We start from the raw sequence: 17,397 nt of genomic DNA, 5'->3' as shown, positions 1-17,397 counted from the left end.
ATTGAAATTTTGTGGTCATTTATGCCGTAGCAAAAGCTGTCAGGTACAGAAATTGAAAACTGTAAGTGAATGCTGCTATAATAAAAATCTAAATTATGTGGCATTGATTTGGGGATGGGTAATGGGTGCCAAAGAATATGTTTCAGAAGGCTGAGAAAATGGTGCTCGTGTTATGCAGTGGCCAACATTTGGCAAAATGCCATTTGACAAAACACAGAAGACAAAAAATGTAGCTAATAAATTTGTAACAGTAAGTGAGGAATATCCAGGGTAGAATGCTGACAGCATGAGTTGGTTGTTACTGGCTGCACTTGACTAGGTTTTAAGAAAAGAACTGAGTTCAGAAAGGAAGCAGCCACAGGCATATAGAAGTGCATACCTTCCATTACTTTCAGGATTGGAAATGAAGGTGTTTCTCACCATATCAAAGGAGCAGCCACTGACACATTGGCAGGATAAAGGCCAAATCTAAGATGTTGATATTGAGACATGGCCTCTGGGTTTGACTGTCATGCCTGTTACTGACAATCTCTGAAAGTAATAATGGGATGCTTAGTAGATCCTTTCAGCTGGACAAAGGACTTCTAGGAAGTTTATGGGTAAGGGCCTAAAAAGTCAAAAAGTGCTCCCCAATCCTCCACAGAAACTCATATAGAGAAGACATATGAATTGTTGGTAGCTGTATTTAATAAAATGACTTATTTTAGCCAAAGAATGTGGATAAAAGTCACAACGTGCCAGTTCTAAATCAAGGCTTAAAAGGCTCTGCATGTTTATACTTGTCCTTTTGTGGCCAAGAAACAGACACGTGAAGCAGAAATAAACTCCACTTGTAGCCTAAAAAAGAGCTGGACCAGATTGTTTCAGCCAATCCACAGACCCACATAACAACAACAACAAAAAATTATGTGTGTGTGTGTGTGTGTGTGTGTGTGTGTGTGTGTGTACGCGGACTTGCTATAGTTTCTGAGCTTTCACATTTGTTTGTTTCATCCTTTTATTAATAAACAGCTCTTCAGCTTTCAATGAAAAATACCATAAACAGTGGTTTTATGAACATACTCTTGTATTTGTAAAGATTGAGGATTCCTGCTCCAAGCCTAATCCTATAGGCGATTTCTCAGGCCTGAACATAGGTATTATATGCTTTACCTGGCAGGCCCTATGAGGGAAAGCTGCCCCCCCCCAACCAGACCTGGCACACAGCCAATAGACTGTGGTCCCTGAAGGGAGTTTATAGTCAAGGGCTCAGGTTCCCCCTGCCAACCACATTCTTATGCATGTCTCTGTTCCTGCCTTGCGTACCTCCACTAGGCCTCCAGGTGAACACCTCCTGACTGGCAGCCCTTTGGCTGAGGCCTTCCTCAAGTGCCTCTGCTGAGATGTCCTTATTTGGTTGGTGGGGTGGGGGGTAACCTTAAAGACATTTTGCTTGCATCTGACTCAATACCCAATACTTTTCTTCTCCCAGCCCTCCCTTCCTTTCTCCCCCAAGACTCAGGTCAATAAAAATGCAGGAGACTTTTGCTCAGAGCTCCTTTGGCTGTAAGACAACCCCTCTGTCTGTGCTGATCCATCTGATCCTCAACTAGCAGGCAGTTCCAGGGGGAAGATGGAACAGAGAGAGTTGATGCTTTCTCCACTTTAGCCTCTTGCTTATATAGTAAGTGATTAAAGGCTTGACTGTTACTTTCATTTGGCTTATTATCTTAAATCAGCTACATAGACACCTGGCAGCTCAGATCTCTCCAGCTTCTAACAGAGATATTGTGGGATTGTAGCAGATTCATTACACTATGAATTGTAATTTTCAGTAAAGAGAAATTTAGTGTGATAGGGGCTTAAGGTGCTCGTGCGGGAAGTTAGAGGAGACAGAACTGATTTGAGAGGAAAGGTAATGAGTATTTAAAAAAAAACATGCAAAACTTCTGAAATCTTTATAAAAATAGGCAGGGGAAAACAGGTAGCAGGAAATAAGAAAATACACCTGGTACACGGAGAAAGGTTACTGTCCCTATAGATTTGAGATTTTAATCCAGGGAAACGTGTTCAATGACAATAAAAGTAAGTACCAGAGACACTAGATTTACCTGTCCATGTGGAACAACTAAAACTAGAGAATAAGAGATGAAAAAAATGGTTCTCAGACATTGGGTGTCTAAGACACTGCAAAGTAGTCAGCCCTAAGGGCAAACAAATGAAGTGAATCCAATCCTTTTTCCCACTTATTGCCTAGAGCACTTCCAGGCTACAGCACAGAAATAAATGGGGCACTAAATGGGTGTGGTATTCTTCCTAAATTGAAGTGACAGATCCCAGAGTCCAGGCAGACCAAGGAAGCTGGACTTTGCAGGATACAGTGCCAAGGAACAGAAATCTGCTCGGACACAGGGAGAGCTCCGAAGGTCTACAGGGGGTCCCCCTCAAGTCTTCAGCTAAGTACAGATCAGCACAGGCGTGTGTGTAAACAGCCCAAAGAAAGAACCACCTAAAAGGATTAAAGGAAATAATCTCCAAAAGTCACACAGGCCCAAGAATAGTTCATTCTCCCAATAGGAGAGAGTAGAAAAAAAAAAAAAAAAAAAAAAAGACATGTTATGTATTGTTTTAAAAAAGATAAGAATGACAGGTGAATTCTCACTGAAAACACTTTAAGCCAGAAGATAATAGAGTAAATTTGTTTTTTAGTATCAAAAGAAAAAAAAAAGCCCTGCCAATGCAGAATTCTATACTTAGTGAAAAGATCTTTCAAAAATAAAGACAAAATAAAGGTTGCTTTTTCAGGTATAAAAAAGCTGAAAGAAGTCATCACCAGCAGATGTGCACTATAATAAATATTAAAGGGAGTCCTTTAGGAAAACAGAAAATAATATCAACTGAAAGTCTGGATCTACAGGATTCTCAGGAAGGGAATGAAGAGCAGCAGAAATAGTTCTTAGTAAAGATAAGAACCACCAGACTGGTGACAGCTAAAGCCAGATATTTAAAATCTCTGAGATCACCCCTTGCAGGACAGGAAACACTCTCCAGCAGGTGGAGTGAAATGGACATTTAACAAAATACAGATTTAAGATCCAGTCTGGAAAAAAACACAATTAAAGAAAGAAAAGAACTTGTCAAAAACCTGAATTTAATAAAATACGAGCTCAGAAAAGAAATAATAAGACATCCAAAATTAGTGGGAATTTGAAGAGTTGTAGATTTAATATAAATACTAGAAAGAACAAAGGAAAGAATATAAATATAATATATAAACTCTCTCTCTCTCCATATATATGGGGAGAGGGAGAGGAAAAGTAAGAGAAAAAGTTAGCAAATACAAAGATTACTGACATCCTTGAACTGCAGTATTAAAAATGCAATATGCAAAAACACATTTCCTTGTAATGCAGGAAGATCTTAATTGACAATAATAAATTACATGGATAATCCAAAAATATGATTTAGAACAAAGTATATCAAGACATCTTCTATTTAAGTTTTGGAACATCAGGTTGAAAAAAGTAAAAATTCAGGCATTCACAAAGCAAAAGGAAGTCATATCCAAAGAAAGGAGTGAGGAACTGGAGGAAGGGCAAACCTGACACCTCTCCATAATATATCTGCACAACAAGCTTTCATTCTAAAAATGAATAATATCTAGAAAGTTCTGAGGGGAAAAAAGTGTGACATGATACAATTATACCCAGCCAATTTATCCATTGACTGTAAAAACTGTTGAAACATATTTTCAAACATCTAAGCTCTTACAAATATAGCTACTTTGATCCCTTCCTGAAGTTTCAGTTATATCTGGCAAACCAAAAAAATAAATCATAATAAAGAATTCGTGAATAGAAACACGATGGTTTTAAAACTGTGATGAGTACTGAGCACATCGCATATAAAAATAAGACTTTAAACCTGGGGAAATTATTGTTGCAATATGTTAAATTATAGACTTTGATAAAATTAAAAGTTTATTTAATGAACAAGACTCAAGCTGTGGGGGAAATAAAATAAAATTTTTTGTTTTTATTTCCATTTTTTAAAATGTTTATTTTTGAGAGAGAGAGAAGAAGCATTGAGTAGGCAAAGGGCAGACAGACAGGAGGACATAGGATCCAAGCACCAACAGGGCAGAGCCTGATGTGGGGCTCGAACTCATGAACCATGAGAAAAATAAAATGCATTTTAAAAATAACTTGTTTTCATTTTGCATGACAAGATATTAATTTTTAATATGCCCTGAAATTGAAATACATACTTTAAAAAATACAAAGTAATTCATCTTCAATATTTTTAGGATCTTTCTTTTTAATCTTAGAGGGAAGTTTTAGAAATTAACATCTATTGACGTAATGAAACATTTACCTAAAGTTCAACAGTTCTTTTATGATTATATCTGTTTCTTTTTATTTGGATTGTTCCAAATAAAGTAATATGTAATTATCTTTTTTTAAAAAAAATGTTTATTATTTATCTTTGAGAAAGAGAGACAGAACATAAGCAGGGAAGGAGCAGAGAGAGAGAAGGAGACACAAAATCTGAAGCAGGCTCCAGGCTCCTAGCTGTCAGCACAGAGCCTGATGTAGGGCTTGAACCCACAAACAGTGAGATCACGACCTGAGCTAAAGTCAGACACTCAGCCAATTGAGCCACCCAGATGCCCCTATGTAATTATCTTTTTAAAAAATAGCATATATTATGTTTTCCTGTTTGCACAATTTATCTAACTAGTCTTCTTTATATATAAGTATTAAGAGATATTTGATTTGATAATTATTTAAGATTGAAATTTTTATTTTTAAGTGATGGAATTAAGATGTTTTGTCTTCTTTTATTCTTTCTTATTGCTTGATAAAAAAGTATGCATACTTTTCCCAGAAACAATAAAGTTATTACCTTTTAAAATTTTATTTACTTATTTTGAGACAGAAGGAGAGAGAGAGAGAGAGAGAGAGAGAGAGAGAGAGAACGAACAGGGGAACGGCAGAGAGAGGGGGACAGAGAATCCAAAGCAGGCTCCATGTTGACAGCAGAGAGCCTGATGAGGGGCTTGAATTCACAAACTGTGAGATCATGACCTGAGCCGAAGTTGGATGCTTAACCAACTGAGCCACCCAGGCAACCCAATAAAATTATTTTTAAAAAGTAAACTGAGGATAAAATCTTAGAGAACCCCAAAAGGTAAGGAATAAGTGGAAGGAAATTCCAGTGGAAGAAACAAAGAAAATACAGGCAAGCACAGTATGAAGGTAAAACAAAGGAAAACCAGTGTTTCAGTGGTGTAAAACAGATATCTCAAATGCTGTCTTTGACAAGGCACCAGTGACCTAAGAGCAACTGGAACAACAATAGTAATTGGGACAATAGAAAGATGAGTGGTATATGAAAACTTGTTAAGTATAAATTATTAAATTAATTGTTAATTATAAATTGTCAACACCTAAAAAGTATAGCAGTAACAACAAAGCTGTAGTTAAGTTAAACAAGGAGAAATCCTTCATATCAATCTTATTTACTTTTTTTTAATGAGATACCACAGTATGGACTGAAGTCATATAGTAAATATAGTTATCTTGATTTTAACAAAGGAACAATACTTCAACTGGAACAGATACATTTGCTCTTACTAAACAGTTTTAGGCTAGTGGTCAATCAGGTGGCAGATCTGCAGACCTCCAAGTTTCTTTTTAACTCTATTATTTTGATTCCAGGACAATAGAGGAGCACTAAATGAGTTCCAGAAAAATGTAATGTCAAACAAAAATATAAATGAATTATTGAGGATAATAACTCTATATAATCTATAAAACTTTGAACAAACATAAATAGTAAAACTTTACTGACGAACCAAAGAATGAACATCTCTTCTCCTTATCAAATATCTCTTTAGAATTTTTAATGAATTATAAAGCTGACTTTTAGGTGTTCTATTTGATTTTCTTGTGAAAGGTAAAAATGTTAATGACATATCAGAAAGTAAGTGGAAAGAGGGGGAACAAGGATAAGATTCTTACAAGAAATTGAAAATAAAACATTAAGTACTGGATAATTTAAAAATGCCTGCATTAAATATTAAGTCTTACAAAAAAATGTACCTTCTCTTTTCTCTGCCACACATGTGTTCAATTCTCGTATTGTTGCCTTATCAATAGATATACGTACTTTAAGTTTATCCAATTCTTCTTGAAGATTCATCCTATGAAAATTAACAAAATAAATGATTATTTGAAACATGTAAGTTACTGAATAGTGTAGCAAACAGATAAAGGTAGTAAAGATATTTAACAAAATATGAATTAGGCAATAGTAAAAAAAGAAAAATATATCATTATTAATAAACCCTAACAATTAAAATTGAATTTTAATAAGAATCTGGAAAAAATGTTTTAAGTAAGTGATTTTTAAATTTATCTAAATAAACATGCTAAATACTTAAAAACATAGGCTGTATTTTTAAAGAATGAGCTACCCAATCATTTTTTTTCTAAGATTTTATTTTTAAGTAATATCTACACCCAATGTGGAGCTCAAACTTACAACCCCAAGATCAAGACGTGCATGCTCTACTTAGTGAGCCAGCCAGGTAATACACTTTGTACCAAACACTTTTTAACAAACAGATATACTATGCAAATCATAATACAAATATTAATACACACACTGAAAGCAAAGTTAGTACATTTCTAGATGCCAAGAAAAGACAAAGAACTCTTACTAGTAAAATGGAATTGAGCTACCATGGTGAGAGACTGGATCAAATACCACCCATGGAGACCTCAGACCTTCAGACCTGAATGGGGATGGAAGTTTATGCCCAAGGTCCTTCATGGCTGAGAGACAAAACTGGGCTAACTGTAGTAAGCTTGCAAACAAAAATTTTCTGAGTGAAATAGGAATATCTGAGCTTATTTTGTTCCATTAAAACAGGTAAGCCTAGGGGTGCCTGGGTGACTCAGTTGGTTAAATGTCTAACTCTTCTCTTGATATCAGCTCAGGTCATGACATGAATGACAGTCTACATATCACCCCACCCAATAAAGGAGAATGCACAATAAGGAAAATGAAACAACAGAAAAATTTAAAATGAGTTTTTATAAAATTAGAGTTTTGAAAATGTTGATAAAAAGGAAAAAGAGGTAACAAACGTTTATTTTAAAAAACATAATTCATTACAAACTAATGAATGTGTTAAATAGCACACAAAGCTAATGAAAGCTGGTAAAATTATAGACAACACAAAGAAACAAAAAGGAGGAAGACAGTAACAATATATAAAGTGTGTTTGAATAAGAAGCCCAAAAAGCATCTAATAGAAATTTTCAAGGAGAGAATTGAGAAAGAGTGAAATTAATATTCAAAATACAATGGCTGAAAATTGAGAGCTGATGAAAAATGTGAATTAGTAGATTAAGAGAGTATCACAAAAATAAAACTATATTCATGGTTAGAAACACAGGAACACTGTAGGATACCAAAGAAAAAGACAATCTTAAAATCAACCATATTGAGAAGAAATGTTAATTAACAACTAAAGAACTTTGGAGTGACAACAGACTTCTCACAGAAACAAACAAAAAAAGCAGAAGAAAAATAAGTAATATTTTCAACGTTCAAAGGCTTACTACTCATAGATCCTAGATGAAAGAACTATTTCATTTAGGTGGAAAAAGACCCTTCAAAGTCAACATATGAAACAAAATAGGCAGTGATGATTAAAAACATTTGTAAATGTGTACATGGAAGTAAATATTTATCATGTGAAGCCATCATAACAATAGCTAAGTGAAGGCAGAAATAGAATATGGTAGAACTAAAATCTGAAAAATAAAATGATATAAGATCAAGAGAAGGGTCAGTGTTAAAGTATTTTAAGAACCCTGTACTGTTGGTGAGGATATAAGTACTAATGAACTTTAGTTTGCCAAATAAACAGTTTATAATTTCAGGGCACCAGGGTGGATCAGTTGGTTGAGCGTCCAACTCTTAATTTCAGCTCAGGTCATGATCTCAGGGTTGTGGGATCGAGCCCCAGGTCAGGCTCCAAGCTGAGTGTGGAGCCTGCTTGGGATTTTCTTTTCCTCTGGCCCTTCTCTGTTTGTGCATGCAGCTAGCTAGCTAGCTCTCTCTCTCTCTCTCTCTCCCTCCCTCCCTCAAATAAAAAAATAAATAAATAAAAATTTAAAAATAAAAACCAATTTTTTAAAGAGATATATAATTTCAAGAAAAAGCATTTAAAGAATGGAAAACATAAAATGTATAAATCAGAAGAAGTCAAAAAAGAAATGAACAACATGTACTCAAATCTAAGGGAAGAAAAGGACTAAAAAATGTTTGTTTATTTATTTTGAGAGAGCACAAGCAGAGGAGGAACAGAGAGAGAATCCCAAGCAGGCTCCATACTATCAGTGCAGAGCCCAAGGCAGGGCTCAATCTCACAAACCCGGGGATCATGACCTGAGCCAAAATCAAGAGTTGGATGCTCAACTGACTGCATCACCCAGGCGCCCCAAGAAAAGGATTTTTAAAAGGAGAATAAAAAATAAAATACAGACTAAGAAAAAAAAGTAATATTAAAGATAAAGATTGTTATTACATAATGATCAAAGAAATGACTTACTAGGAAGACACAGCAGCTCTAAAATGTTATATATTCAACAATATATTTATAATTTATTATAATTTATATTTTATTTTATTAAAAGATTTAAAATATAACATTAAAAAATAAATATAATATCTATATATTAAAAATACATTTTACATTTATACTTCATATAACTATTAAAAAATAGTCCCTGCTTTTCCTCACTAAGATTATTTATTAAAAAATTGATGTTTACAGTTTGATGGGTATACTTACATATTTTTTAATATAAGAACTTTAAAAATTACGATCCTAGGATTACATTTGTAGCTTCTCAGGTAGGTTACAGATTGATGGGAGGGGCACACACACATACACTCATCCACACAGTAATTACTGTACCCCATGTAACTGGAGGAAATCTGTATATGAAACTTATGATTGTTTCTTTCTTTCTTCTTTCTTTCCTTCCTTCCTCCTTTCCTTTCCTTTCCTTTCCTTTCCTTTCCTTTCCTTTCCTTTCCTTTCCTTTCTTTTCCTTTCCTTTCCTTCCTATTTATCTTTGAGAGAGAGAGAGAGAGAGAGAGAGAGAGAGAGAGAGAGAGAGACCGAGAGCAAGTGGGGCAGGGGCAGAGAGAGAGGGAGACACAGAATCCAAAGCAGGCTCCAGGGTCAGCACTGTCAGCATAGAGCCCAAAACAGGGCTTTGTGACCCACAAAGCACAAGATCATGACCTGAGCTGATGTTGGATGCTCAACCGACTGAGCCACCCAGGTACTCCAATACTATTTATTTCTTTTAAATACTAAAAAGCAACTGATCTACAATGAAAACAAACCATTCAAAAGCCTGAGATAGTTTTAAGAAGGGGTAAACACTTTGTATTAGTTATCTGTATCATTCAAAATAAAAAATGATATTTATATGGGCGCCTGAGTGGATCAGTTGGTTAAGTGCCTGACTCTTGGTTTGGGCTCAGGTCATGATCTCATGGTTTGTGGAATCAAGCCCCATGTTGGGCTCTGCACTGATAGCACAGAACCTGCTTTGGATTCTCTCTCTCCTCTCTCTCTGCCTCTCCCTGCTTGCATGCCTGCTCTATTCAAAATAAATAAATTTTAAAAAATTGGTACCTACATACGGTCATTACCATTTAATTCAGATGTTCAAACTCAACATACTTGATGAAACTATTTGCCCTAAAGAAAGGATTTTGTTTGTTTGTTTGGTTGGTTTTTAGATTTTTTCATTGTAATTCCAGTGTAGTTAACATACAGTGTTATATTAGTTTCAGGTGTACAATATACTGATTCTGCAATTCTATACATTATTCAGTGCTCATCAGGATCAAGTGTACTCTTTAATCCCCATCCCCTATTTCACCCATCCCACAACCCATCTCTCTTCTGGTAACCATCAGTTTGTTCTCTATAGTTAAGTTTTCTTGTTCTCTCTTTTTTTTTTTTCCCTTTGCTCATTTGTTTTGTTTCTTAAATTCCACATGAGTGAAATTATATGGTATTTGTCTTTCTCTGACTTATTTCACTTAGCATTATACTCTCTAGCTCTATCCATGTCGTTGCAAATGGCAAGATTTTTTATTTTTAACTTTTATTTATTTATTTTGAGACAGAGAGAGGGAGAGAGAGGGGGGTGCTGGGAGGCAGAGAGAGAGAGGGAGAGAGAGGGAGGGAGGGAGGGAGGGAGGGAGGGAGAGAGAGAGAGAGAGAGACAGAGAGAAAGAGAGACAGAGAGAATCCCAAGCAGGCTCCGTACTGTCAGTGGAGAGCCCGATGTGAGGCTTGAACCTACAAACCACGGGATCATGACCTGAGCTGAAGTCAAACGCTTAACCAACTGAACCACCCAGGCCCCCTCATTAGTTTTTTTTTTTTAATTTTTTAAGTTTATTTATTTGAGAGGGAGAGAGAAAGAACAAGCAGTGGAGGGGCAGAGAGAAGGAGAGACAAAATCCCAAGCAGGCTCCACACCATCAGTGCAGAACTGGATGTGGGACTCAAACTCATGAACTGTGAGATCATGACCTGAGTTGAGATCAAGAGTCGGACGCTAAACTGACTTTGCCACCCACGCGCACCTTCATTCTTTTTTTTACAGCTGAATAATATTCCATTGTGTGTGTGTATGTACATATAAATATACACACACCAATTCTCTCTGCCCAATCATCTATCAGTGGACACGCTTCCATATCTTGGTTACTGTAAATAATGCTATAATAAACACAGAGGTGCATGTATCACTTTGAATTAGTGTTTTTGTATGTTTTGGGTAAATACCTAGTAGTAATTACTGAATCATATGGTAGTTCTATTTTTAACTTTTTGAAGACTTTCCATACTGTTTTCCACACTGGTTGCACCAGTTTGCATTCCTATCAACAGTGCATGAGGGTTACTTTTTCTCCACATCCTCCCCAACACCTGTTGTTTCTTGGGTTTTTGACTTTAGCCATTCTGAAAGGTATCTTATTGTAGTTTTGTTTTGCATTTCCTTGCTGATGAGTGATGTTCAGCATCTTTTCATATGTCCACTGGCCATCTGTATGTCTTCTTTGGAGAAATGCCTGTTCACGTCTTCGGCCCATTTTTTAATTGGGTTATTTTTTGGGTGAGTTGTATCAACTCTTTATATATTTTAGATACTAACCCTTTATCAGATACGTCATTTGCAAATATCTTCTTCTATTCTGTAGGTTGCCTTTTAGTTTTGTTTGTTTCCTTTGCTGTGCAGAAGATTTTTATTTTTATGTAGTCCCAATAGTTTACTTTCACTTTTGTTTCTCTTGCCTCAAGAGACGTACCTAGAAAAATGTTGCTATTGGCTGATGTCACAGTAATTACTGCCAGTGCTCTTTTCGATGATTTTTATGGTTTCAGGTCTCACATTTAGGTTTTTAGTCCATTTTGAGTTTATTTTTGTGTATGGCGTAAGAAATTGGTCCAGTTTTATTCTTTTGCATGTTGCTGCCCTGTTTTCTCTACACCATTTGTTGAAGACACTGTCTTTTTCCCATTGTATATTCATTCCTCCTTTGTCAAAGATTAATTGACCATATAACTTTGGGTTTATTTCTGGGTTTTCTATTCTATTTCTATTCTGTCTGCATTTTTCTTTCTTAGTAGGTATTTTTTTTTTTTTTTTAATTTTTTTTTTCAACGTTTATTCATTTTTGGGACAGAGAGAGACAGAGCATGAACGGGGGAGGGGCAGAGAGAGAGGGAGACACAGAATCGGAAACAGGCTCCAGGCTCTGAGCCATCAGCCCAGAGCCTGATGCGGGGCTCGAACTCACGGACCGCGAGATCGTGACCTGGCTGAAGTCGGACGCCTAACCGACTGCGCCACCCAGGCGCCCCAGTAGGTATTTTTTAAGATTACTATTTATTAAGAGAGAAAGAGAGAGGATAATGAGTGGGGGAAGGGCAGAGAGAGAGAAGGGGACAGAGGATCTGAAGTAGGCTTTATGCCAACAGCAGAGAGCCCCATGTGGGGCTTGAACTTCACGCATCATGAGATCATGAACTGATTCGAAGTCAGATGCTTAACCAATTGAGCTGCCCAAGCGCTCCTCTTTTTTTTCTTTTTAAGTAATCTCTACATCCAATGTGAGGCTCAAACCTTAGGACCCAAGATCAAGAGTCACATGATCTACTGACTGAGCCAGCCAGATGCACCAATCTATGTGTCTATTTTTACGCCTCTACCATACTGTTTAGATTGCTATAGCTTTCTAATATAACTGGAAGTCTGGAACTGTGATACTTCCAGTTTTGTTGTTTAAAGAACATAAACTGTTAGTATGACAAAATACATTTAAAGAGAGTAATTTTTATGGGTTTTTTTTTTCAGAAAAATCAAATGATTATTCACTAAACACTTAAGATACACTATGTGATCTTTTAGTAAATACTATTAATTCTTTAGGTAATTTTAAAAACATTATATATATTGTGCCTAAAATGTATGAAAATTAAGGTAACAATCAAATTAAAAATACTATATGTATCATACTATGACCTGAATGTTTGTGTTCCTCTAAAATTCATGTTGAAATTCTAACCTCCAAAGATGATGGTGTTAGGAGGTCAGAACTTTGGGATGTTCTTAGGTCATGTGAAACCCTCATGAATGGGATTAGTGCCTCTAAAAAAGAACCCCCAGAGAGCTCCCTCACCTCTTCAGTCATATAAGGATAAGACAAGATATCTGCAACATGAAAGAAGGCCCTTGCCAGACAATGCTGGCACCCTGATCCAGACTTCCAGCCTCTAGAACTATGAGAAATAAATCTCTGTTGCTTATAAGCTATACAGTCTGCATTATTTTGTAATAGCAGCCAGAATGGAGTAAAACAGATGACCTCAAAGAACAAATACCATGTGTATACAGTCTCAAATATATGAAAATAGTTTAAGGTATCAATATTAAAAGTTAATCTCAAGAGTAAGAAAATAAAACTCCAAAATATACTTGCCACTTACATCAGTGAATATCTGCCAACGGACACAAAATATTTTCTCTTAACTAACATTCTTGCTAATTGTACAGTAAAATACAATGACAATACAAGAAAAATATAATTGCTGAAAGATGTAAAAAACACAAATATCTATCAGTGGATGAATGGATGAACACAATATGGTATATACATACCATAGTATTATTCAGCCTTAAAAAGGAAAGAAATTGTGACACATACTACAACATGGAAATACTTGGAAGACATTATGACAAATGAAATAAACCAGACACATAAAGAAAAACATATGATTCCATTTTCTATAGGATACCTAGAATAGGCAAATTCATAGAGACAAAAGGAGAAAAAGATAAGAGCTGAGAGAAGGGGGAATGGGGAGCTATTATTTAATGGGTACAGTTTCATTTTGAGAAAATGAAAAGTCCTAAACATGGATGGTGGTGGTGGCAGGACAACAATGTGAGCATATTTAATGGGACTTAACTGTACACCTAAAAATGGTTATAATGGTAAGTTTCATGTGATGTAAATTTTGCCACAATAAAAAATATATATCCCCCAATTTAGGTTGGTAACACCACAAACAAAAGTACAGTAAAACCTGGGTTTGCGAGCATAATTCGTTCCGGAAACATGCTTGTAATCCAAAGCACTTGTATATCAAAGCAAATTTACCCATAAGAAATAATGGAAACTCAGAAGATTCGTTCTACAACCCAAAAATATTCATATAAAAATGATTACAATACTGTCTTACCATACAAAATAATAAAGAAAATACAAAATATAAAGAAAAATAAACAAATTAACCTGCACTTACCTTTGAAAACCTTCATGGTTAGTGTGGGGGAGATAAGAGAGAGGAGGGTTATTGTGTAGAACAACTTTCACTATCACTGATGGAATCACTGCTATCTATTGGCTCAATGGAATCTTTCTCTTTTCGTGCAACTTTAACAAGGAACCTATCCAATGACACTTACTTTTGACTCCTTTTGAGGATTTCACAGAAATATGACATTGTATTATCATTAAACAGATTCATCACTCGCACTGCTACAGACTTATTTGAGTGGTGCTTTTTTACAAAATTTTGCACTGCTTCCCACATTTTACACATCGCCTTAATCTCATTTGAAGTGAATGGATCCTTCCACCTTTTTCTCTTCCTCCTCTGCAGACAAGATGCAGACATAGACTTATAAAACCTTGCAATTTCAGCCACTTGCATACCTCGATAGTACGTCTCAATGATTTCCTTCTTAACTTCCATCATAATCATCTCCTTCTTCTTACCGCCTTTCTTTTCAACCTTTTTCTACATGGGAGCCATTGTGTATGTTCGCATGGATGTTGACTACAGTACAAATAAACTCTTGTCATATACTATATTTAATGTAATTGGCAATAAGGCAGCAGAGGAATGGGTCTACGTCTGCAGGCAGCCTGACCTAGAATGAAGCAAAGCATTCCTAAGCTTACTTTTGTATGGAAAAGCAAAGGACTGTCCATAGGTGCTTTGAAGTGACAAAAAATACACTAGCACCAGTTGTGGACACTTGAAAAACCATTGATTTCTGCCAAACACCGTGGCCTGAGATTGAGCATCAGAGCATGGGAGACAATCACCCCCAATCCCGCAGAGAGAGAGAGAGAGAAGAACCATTGTCTCAGTTGTGATTATGTGACATTTGGTGTCACGTATTACTCGTATTACAAGACATCAGTCATTTATCAAGTTAAAATTTATTAGAAATGTTTGCTGATCTTATGGAACACTCACAGAACAAGTTACTCGCAATCCAAGGTTTTACTGTATATTTTAGCCAGATCCATCGGGCTAAAGACAAAGGGGAAAAATGGAAAGAATCAGGGAAGATGCAAACACGGAAAGGCACAGCAAAGCTTTATCTTCATATCAATCAAATTTGTAATTATATATTTGTGTGTTTATTGATTATTATTTATGTTCTCCAATAAACCGAAGGCCTGTGAGGCCAGAATGTTCGTGTTCTGCTCAATATTTTACTTCCAGTGCCCAGCAAATTTATTGAATTAATGACTGAAAGCACCACAATACAAAAGGTCACAGATTCAGTACTATGTAACTAATATTATAAAACTCCATAGTTTAAAAGTCCTTTATTTTTCCACATTTTATTTACTTAGCTATAATAGTTTACTTGCTTCCAGACCCCAGTACCTTAACAGAATCATGAGTGTTTTTAAAGCCTATCTATAGGCCTCAAGTTGCATCATGTACTAGTAACATACTAGAGATCAGGTCGATGAGGGACCCTAGGCTTCGGTGCTCTAACAGCAATGAATTAGGTTGCATGCTGATCTTGTTCTGAAACTTCTCACTCTTACTTATGAAGACTCAATATGTAAATGAGTTTCCTTCCTTATGTATCCAACATCAGTGGCTGAATTTCTTGTCTCCAATTCTCAGTCTTAAAGTAAGTGAGATTCAAAACTTGTTTCCACATAGCCTTGAAATCTGTTGCCTTCCAACAGACACTGATAACTTGTACAAGCCTTGATTATACTAATACTCCAGAACTCATATTCTCATTTGCACTTGGCTTATGATAGCCTGTACTGTTTGATGTTGAATTGATTTCTCAAGGACTGATACATTTAAATTCTTATCTTATTAATTCATCACATTATAACTTTTACATGTGATCATATAGCCTGTTTGTCAAAGCTGTAATATGGACCAAAGATCTAAGTATGAGTTAAAACTATAAACACATAGTAGAAAACATGGAGGTAAATCTTTATGACCTTGGATTCGGTAATAGCTAGATATGTATATGGGTATGACACCAAAAGCATAAGCAAATAATAGTAATAATAATAATAATAATAATCAAGCTTCATAGAATTAAAAACCTTTGTATATCAAAGGAAACTATTATGAAAGTAAAAAGACAACCTACAGAATGGGAGAAAATATTTGTAAGTGTCTAGTAACCACAACATGCAAAGAGCTCTTGTAACTCAAAAACAAAAAGAGAACCCAATTTTTTTAAATGGCAAAAGACTTATATAGATATTTATCCAAAGCAACACAAATGGCAAAAAAAACACATGCAAAGATTTGCAAAGAAAGACTAAGTGTTAACTAGAATGGAGGGCAAATGGAATCTTTGTAGATTGCTGGTGAAAATACAGAATGATGTAGCCACTACGAACACAGTCAGGCAGTTCCTCAAAAAGTTAGACATATACTTACTATATGACCTAGCAATTCTGCTCACAGGTTTATATCCCAAAGAACTGGAAATAAGTATTCAAACCAATAGTTGTACATAAATGTTCATAGTAGCACTATTCATAATAGCAAAAAAGTAGAAGCAACCCAATTAGCCAACAAGAGATGAATGAATAAGGGGAACCTGGGTAGCTCAGTCGGTTGAGCGTCCCACTTTGGCTCAGGTCATGATCTCACAGTCCATGGGTTCGAGCCCCATGTTGAGTTCTGTGCTGACAGCTCAGAGCCGAGAGCCTGCTTCAGATTCTGCATCTTCCTCTCTTTTGTCCCTCCCCTGCTCGTACTCTGTCTCTTTATCTCTCAAAAATAAATAAACATTAACAAAAAAAAATTAAAAAGAGATGAATGAATAAATACATATTTATTGTATACAGTGGGATATTATTTAGCTGTAAAAAGGAATGATGTATTGAGACATACTACAATGTGGGTGATTCTTGAAAACCTTACACTATGCGAAAGAAGCCATATGCAAAAGGTCAGATATTATATGATTCCATTTATATAAAATATTCAGAATAGGTAAATCTACAGGGATAGAAAGCAGATTAGTGGTTGCCAGGAACTGAAGGAAGGCAGAAATGGGCAGATTGGGAGTGACTGCTAAATGGATATGGGGTCTCTTTTGAGGGTGATTAAAATGCTTTGGATTAGATAAAGATCATGTCTATACAATACTATAAATACACTAAATGTCACTAAGTTGTATGCTTTAAAATAAAACTAATGTGTAATTCTTACAGTGCTAACAGTTATCCAAAAATACATGTGTTTGCAAAATATGTCATGATTTAGCAGACATTTTTTTGAGAATTTTATTTCCAACTCATGTTAGAGAAATTCAGTTCCTAATCCTCATTTCTATATATGGAAAAATAATATTTGCACTGAAAGAAAACAGGGAGTCTTGCTTTGCTAAAGGAAAAAAATAACTGAACTTTTCCTACCATAATATTTTGATTTTAGCTCCTTAAAAATTATTACTATTGTATTTTATAAAATATTCTTTAACATCATGGCCAGCATACATTTAATGTTTA

General features: G+C 35.5%; 1 protein-coding gene across 2 annotated transcripts in view; it reads right to left on the bottom strand.

Annotated features, from left to right (window-relative positions):
• CNTLN (centlein) overlaps positions 1 to 17,397 on the bottom strand; it is a 310,623-nt gene that overhangs the window by 118,746 nt on the left and 174,480 nt on the right. For both annotated transcript variants that reach the window (XM_045470092.1, XM_045470093.1), the window contains exon 13: positions 6,084 to 6,184. In XM_045470092.1, coding sequence (XP_045326048.1) covers positions 6,084 to 6,184 — 101 coding nt within the window. The remainder of the gene's footprint in view (positions 1 to 6,083; positions 6,185 to 17,397) is intronic.

The sequence above is a fragment of the Leopardus geoffroyi genome, chromosome D4, assembly GCF_018350155.1.
Source record: "Leopardus geoffroyi isolate Oge1 chromosome D4, O.geoffroyi_Oge1_pat1.0, whole genome shotgun sequence".
NCBI classification, from domain to species: Eukaryota; Metazoa; Chordata; class Mammalia; order Carnivora; family Felidae; genus Leopardus; species Leopardus geoffroyi.
The sequence above is the reverse complement of the archived record's forward strand: the minus strand, read 5'-3'. Positions and strand labels throughout refer to the sequence as shown.